This window comes from Notothenia coriiceps, unplaced genomic scaffold, assembly GCF_000735185.1.
Source record: "Notothenia coriiceps isolate Sejong01 unplaced genomic scaffold, NC01 NC01_scaffold00033175, whole genome shotgun sequence".
In the NCBI taxonomy this organism is placed as follows: domain Eukaryota; kingdom Metazoa; phylum Chordata; class Actinopteri; order Perciformes; family Nototheniidae; genus Notothenia; species Notothenia coriiceps.
This window is the reverse complement of record NW_011365876.1, coordinates 55680-62741: the sequence shown is the minus strand read 5'-3', so window position 1 is coordinate 62741 and position 7062 is coordinate 55680. Positions and strand designations below refer to the sequence as shown.

General features: G+C 40.0%; 1 protein-coding gene across 1 annotated transcript in view; it reads left to right on the top strand.

The window, feature by feature from the left end:
• The first annotated feature begins 792 nt into the window (after positions 1 to 792).
• Positions 793 to 7062, top strand: part of nfs1 (NFS1 cysteine desulfurase) — a 14240-nt gene continuing 7970 nt past the window's right edge. Inside the window, exons 1-8 of the mRNA XM_010789653.1 lie at positions 793 to 1141; positions 1934 to 1995; positions 3060 to 3176; positions 4069 to 4152; positions 4676 to 4828; positions 4914 to 5007; positions 5557 to 5691; positions 6122 to 6279. Coding sequence (XP_010787955.1) covers positions 1045 to 1141; positions 1934 to 1995; positions 3060 to 3176; positions 4069 to 4152; positions 4676 to 4828; positions 4914 to 5007; positions 5557 to 5691; positions 6122 to 6279 — 900 coding nt within the window. The 5' untranslated portion in view covers positions 793 to 1044. The remainder of the gene's footprint in view (positions 1142 to 1933; positions 1996 to 3059; positions 3177 to 4068; positions 4153 to 4675; positions 4829 to 4913; positions 5008 to 5556; positions 5692 to 6121; positions 6280 to 7062) is intronic.

Sequence of the window (7062 nt, the reverse complement as noted above, 5' to 3'; positions counted from 1 at the left end):
CGTTTCATAAACTCCTGGCTCCGACCAATCACAGGACACGTATAGGCCCCGCACGGCACCAAAACAACGCAAATCAGCCAATGATAGCTCAGTTTGTTTAAAAGGAAGTCCCACCCCCCGCTTCCGTGTCTTGTGCAACAGCAAAAGCGAGCTGCGTCAAGCTGCAGAGAATAACAGGATCAAGCTGCAGAGGACAAAGGCAAACTAAAGAAAGTAAAATAGTTCCAATAATCTAATGTAATTTTATTTGTATTTTATTAATGACAATTTCTTATGCAAACGGCGAACAATAAAGAAACCGATCCAAAAAATTAAAATATCGAATGACAAAAAGTGTTATCACAAAATAAATATAAAAATAGTATTGAATGTTACACCGTTTGAGTAAAAAAACATACAGTCTATTGTAAAAAACATACTTCTTTTGAGCATTTACCTAAAGAGTTTTTAAAAAAAAAATGGATAGGATGCTACCACTAGCCTACTCATAGTTAGTATGTTTTGATAAGTCTGGCTTCTCGTCTGATGCACATCATGCACTTGCAATGTTTTGTCTTCATATGGTTTTCCATTTTTTTTTATTCAACTCCATTAATATCGGTTTATATATATCTTAATTTAAACTTATTTAATCTCTATATTCATCTGTTCTAATTGTATCTTTAAGCTGCCGTAGTAACCACATTTCCTCTGCATCAACAACCATGCAAACTATTTTGCATCACTTACACCTTTTTTTAAGTGATAAAACGTTTTATTTTGAAAGTCATTACAGGAAGTGCTAGTTGTTATCATGTTTACCTTGACAGCGATTGAATAGCAAAACATGCATATAAACTAAAACGGGACAACGTTTCTCAAACTAAACCAAACTTCTCTCACGTTAAACATTTATTCTTGAATCGTGAACCCATCCGTTTCTTCCACGTAAACCAGGAGGTCGTACGGGTTCAAACCGGTGTACTCCAGTGCTGTGTTCACGGTCAGCGTGTTGTTGTTACCGGAGGTCAGCGTGTTTCCAGCTGAAACCAACCCACCGTCCAGATGCTTTCCCAGGGCAGGACCGTCACCTCGCTGCTGCTCAGGCCAGCCTCCAGGCTCCCTCTCTGGCTGGGAAGAGCCGCCAGCTCTCAACCGAAAAGTAAGAGCACGTTAGCTGATTATTAGAGCCACATAGCAGCTAACATTAAGATAATCCAAAAGTGACGCAGTTGAGTACTTCACAGTATATAATTGATGTAACGTTATGTGATCACTGCTTTTAAGGTGAGAAGAAGGCCTTAAAAATGCAAAATGACTTCAAAACAACAGGTCGTCGAGAATAAGTTGAATGACAGAAAATTAATTGACAGAAATGTTTACACTTAATATCATATTTTTAGTCCTTTAAAATAAAAATAAAAATAACTTTATTTATCCTGAAATAGCGTACTGGGCCAAAGCTTGCTCAACATTTTAAGCCTAACCAATACAAGAGTAATGAATAGAAGGTGTACGAGAAGTAATACAAACACCAAATGTAATGAAATAAGAAAGTTGAAATAGTTAAGTAATGGCGTGACCTGCCTCTTATCCAATGCAGTTTTTTGGTCCAGGATCTGCAGATCAGTTTAAACGGTTGACTGTGGAAAGCAGCTGGCTTTCGTTTGGTGTTGAAATGTAATGGATTATCATTATTTATAACCAAATACAATAAATGAACACTTACCAAATACATTGTTCATGTTTATGAAGGTATGCCTATTTAGTTACTATTTTATTCATCCTTTTTTTTTTTTTAAAGGGTGGGAACGTTTTAAAAGCTGACACCATAACTGAATTACTTTTGTTTACCTTTTTAAATGTTGTTACATTTCACATTAATTCTATTATTTTATTAATGATGTTGTAAAGGCATTTGTAATGAGTTTTTATTTTTATTTTTGTGCTGTAGAGTTGATGGAGAAAGATGAGCTGCGCCCGCTCTACATGGACTTCCAGGCCACCACACCCATGGTAACTGCTACCAATCATATTGTCTTGGTCACAAGGTCATCAGAGGACGCCCGATGAGTAACTGACCCTAATGCCCCTTTCACACCAACGCGGTTCCAGGGCCGGTTCGGAGCTAGAGCCTGATCAGCACATCAGGTTTTTCCTGTTCACACCGCAGCGGAGCCGGGTCTTTGCCCCGAAAACCGGTTCTTCTGCAAGCTCCAAAAAATTGTCGGTCTAGAAGCAAGAACCGCATACGTCGGAGGCGGGGGCATGGGCGGGATCAACCTGGCCAATAAAAATTGTAGCAAGCAGTAGCCCTGAGCAAAGTGACTTGAACGCAACCACACACTTTATAAAGTCAGGCAACACTAACCAGGCTTAGTGTGATTCTGTTTATTTGTACCTTACTTTGACCATCCGTTCGCTGCGTTGATCATTGTGGAGAGCAGGCAGACGTTTTGTATTATAGCAGCTATCGGATGGAATCAATACATGCAAAACAGCGGGCAGCACTGCAGCGGTCGGTAAATGCCGCTGAACCACATTAATAAACAATGAAACACGGCACTCCGGAGAAAAGTACAAGGGTTGAGAAGTAGTTATTTAATTTAATCTGGCTTCGTATGATTAAAAGCAACATTGTTGTTATTGTGAGCGCCGTTGGGAAGAAAATCAGCAACGTAAACGGCGAGGTGATAACGCAGCCACGGCCGCACCAGTCGGGCTCTGGGCGGTGTTTTATAACGGCGGTTGAAAAGAAAAGCTGGTTCCGAACCAGAAGAGCGCAAGCACAGAGCTAGAACGGGAACCGCATTGGTGTGAAAGGGGCCTAACTGCCACTTTTGACTTATTGTTTTTATATATATATATATTTAGATTTTATTACACATTTTTCAAGACAGACACACAATACAATCATAGACATACTGTAGCTATCAAAAAGACAAGACAAACAAATTACATGTTACAGTGTTACTTTATTGTATGCATGTGCCTCAATTGAATACATAGTGTTACCATACATGCATGCACTTGATCTTGCATCAATACATGACTTTTTACACATGTATTTCTTTGGGTAGGACCCCCGGGTGCTGGACGCCATGTTGCCCTTCCAGGTCAATTACTACGGTAACCCTCACTCCAAAACACATGCCTTTGGATGGGAAAGCGAGAATGCCATGGAGACAGCCAGGAAGGTAGGGATTAGAGAAACAATCAAGTTATACAAAAACAGAAAAAAAGGTTTTCAAAAAGCTCTAGTAAATGTCTACCCATTATATAATCGTCTGCTGCAGGAATGAGTCCTGAATCCAGGAAATGACTCGGCAGTTTTACATTTCTGGTTCCCTCATCTCAAAATAAATATTTTTTAAAATAGGATTTTGGTTAGATGCCTGAAACACGGTCTGCGGTAAACACATTTAGATGACTCCATACAACATGTTAAATTACTAAATGAAATGTCTGTAAATGCCACTTATGAAGCTTTTATTTAAAAGTGATGGCTAAATGAGACTTAAGAGGTTTACCAGCCGTTACAGTCTTTTTGTGTTTTTATTTGTGATCTGGCAAACTATGAGGAAAGGATTTTGTAGAAAAGGTTAAGCAAGCAAAGTCTGTAGGCTAGTGGTGGTGACTTAGGTCAAAGGGCCATTGTGTAGTTTTTATAGCTTAACAAAAGTTATTTTACTTTTTTTATTTTCAAGTTGTTTTAATCATGAGGATTATCTACATGTGTAGCTATCAAAACCTTTTGTTTGCCACTGAACTTATTTTCTCTAGTATTAAACAATAACTGCATTTTGGTTGAGGAAACAGGATAATTCTAAGTGCCAGGTTGGCCAAAAAATGTATCATCCCTGCATCACTTGGTTCTTTTATAAATACTTTGTAACTTGTTTCTGATTCTGAACAATTTGTGCTCATAACAATGCACTGTGTAGTATGGTGTAAACCATTATTTACTTTTTACATTTTTGTATGTTTATTTGTTACGTAAAATGTGTACTTAGTTGTGTATATAATTTGATTAACTCTGAATTGGAGAAAAAGAGAAACTGACTGTGTGTTTTCTCTCTCGTTGAGCAGCAGGTGGCTGATCTGATTGGAGCAGATCCCAGAGAGATCATCTTCACCAGCGGAGCCACCGAGTCCAACAACATGGCCATCAAGGTCTCACTCAGCTCCTCCTCTTCATCACTCCGTCTCGTTTTTGGTCACAATAGCTCTCTGAGCTTTGCTATATTTTCTCTGCACTGTGGTGCATTTTTATTTTATTTAAACAAACAAAACATTATTGAGAAAGGAAAACAAAGATTTGGTTGCTAACAGGAAAGTTCAGTTCAACTGTCAGCCCTTTTGTGGAGCAGTTTACTTTATACTCATGACAGAGAAGATCAAGTAAAACTGAGGCAGGACACAAACCATTTTAAAAAAAAAAAAAAAAAATAGTTTTCACAAATGTCGACTCCCTTGCCCTGCGTCCCCTCGATTAGTTCTCTTTTAATATATTTCTAAATTAATAGAATAGGCTTACATTAGTGAACAAATCCCATATAATCACATAACGGTTGTGGATGGAAACAAATTCTACTCGAATGTGTGATATCTGCTTTTGGAGTACAGTGAAAAACAACACTGAGTTTTAGCCCAGTTTTTAGAGTCAGTGCTAACCCTGCCTCTTCCTCTCCTGCAGGGAGTGGCACGGTTCTACAAGGCCAAGAAGAGTCATGTGATCACTACGCAGACGGAGCATAAATGTGTTCTGGACTCTTGTCGTGTCCTGGAGTCTGAAGGATTCAGCATCACCTACCTGCCAGTCCAGTCGAACGGACTGGTGGACCTGGAGGTAAACAAAGAGAAAAAATACACAAGGAGTACAGACAAGATGCACAAGTCATTGTTTCTATAAAAAACTGTGTGTGTGTGTCCAGCTGTTGGAGGCCTCCATCCGTCCTGACACTTCTCTGCTCTCGGTGATGACCATCAACAACGAGATCGGAGTCTATCAGCCCATGAAGGAGATTGGTAAGCATGGCAACACGTTATTCGCTCCACACATTGGGCAGGAATCACATTTTAGAATGACCACATACAGTGTTTCACCTATGACCCAGGCCAGGTTGACATTCAAGATTCAATAACATTGGGCACAGCAGACACCTCCATTTGTATTTGAAGAGGTGCAGCATTGATAAGTCACAATGTAAAGTAGTCATTAGACAGTAGTCCACAATTCTTGTTGTTTCATAGTGCAAATGTATTACTCAAAACTAAAATGGGCATGCACAAATTGCGGTCATAATTTCCCAAATACTCAATTTTACAAATAATAAATCGATATCTGCATAACAGTTTTAAAATATATTGATACATTTGCACCCAAGAAAGCGTTTTCAAATATTTACGTCTTAAATTGTTTTGTTTTTGTGTGTGTTTTTAAAGGCCAAACGTAGAGGAGAGGAATCATGTAGATCCTTCATCAGATTCCTGTACTTATATTTTTAAGTCTGTGATTTAATTTAGTGTTCTGATCGAAACTGTTAAATAATTAATCTGTACTCCTTCCGTCCACAGGTCGGATTTGTCGCTCTAAGGGAGTCTTCCTCCACACTGACGCCGCTCAGGCTGTTGGGAAGATTCCCCTCGACGTCACAGACAACAAGATTGATCTGATGTCCATCAGCGGCCACAAGCTCTACGGCCCCAAAGGTTAGCCGTAGCATTGGTCTAGATATGCTTTTATCTAATTAGACAGTCTATTAATGCAGCTCATTGCATCAATGTGGCAGTTCACAGTGCTTTCCAATTGCATACAACTTGAAATGTGAAATGGCTGACACTGTTAAAGCTGCAGATGCAATCCAAATACTGAGAGAAAGTGAAAGTATCAAAGGAAGCTCAAGTTTCAATTTGAGTGCAAACTCTGTCAAGTGTTGACAATATTTGAAGAGATTTAAGCAGTGTATAAAATGTCATTGATATGAAACAGGTGAAAGCCGTTATAGTGAAATTGAAAGTAAGTAAAACATGTTATTAAAGAGTAAGCAGCACGTATTAATAGAACAGATGGGAGGCAAGTTGTGGTGCTTTCAGTGGACCTGCTTTTGAAGTTACATTGCCAGTATGTGTGTGTATACAGGTGTTGGTGCTTTGTACGTGCGTCGGCGTCCCCGAGTGCGTATGGAGCCGCTGCAGAACGGGGGCGGGCAGGAGAGGGGGCTGCGCTCCGGCACCGTCCCCACCCCTCTGGCTGTTGGGCTGGGAGCCGCCTGCAGCATCGCACAGCAGGAGATGGAGGTATACAAGCATACCTGAAACACCCTTTCTCAATTCAAATTTTAAGACCAACTGAGATCCGTCTGTCCACTGCATGTACGCACGCACCTACACAATGTACAACACACACCTACACACTGTACTACACACTCCTACACACTGTACAACACACACCTACACACTCCTACACACTGTACAACCTACAGCATATCAGGCTACAGCCGTTGTGTATTTTATTATGTGAAGCACTATATGGTTTTAGAAAGATATCTATCTTGTTGTATATATCTACTAAAGCCTACAAATAAAGAGAGTAATTTAGGCCTGTTATATATATATTATTGAGGGATGTATATTATACTCACTGTTCTGCTTTCTGCACTGACCTCAGCAGCTGTTCTCACTGTAAACATTGTGTCGTGATTAAAGCAGTTCTATTAAAAACATAAGTAGCTTAATATCAGTGAATGCAATATGCAGAGCTGTCATTGGCTTAGATAAGTCCAGCCGTGCGTCACGCCTCCTTTTAAACATCACTTTTGCCTGAAAGACATCCCCGGAGGATACATCAGTGTATCCTCGGTTAGAGCTCCTCCAGAGAGCCTCCTCGATGCTCGATGTGCATTTAGAGAAATTAGATGTCCTTCAACATGGCGCGCCGAAATCGATTTCCGGGTCACTACCCGAGGAGTCTAGGAGGCGGAAGCTTGACTATTGAGAAAGGGCTATTGAGGCAAATGTTTCCAAACTTCCTGTGTGTGTGTGTGTGTGTGTGTGTGTGTGTGTGTGTGTGTGTGTATGTGT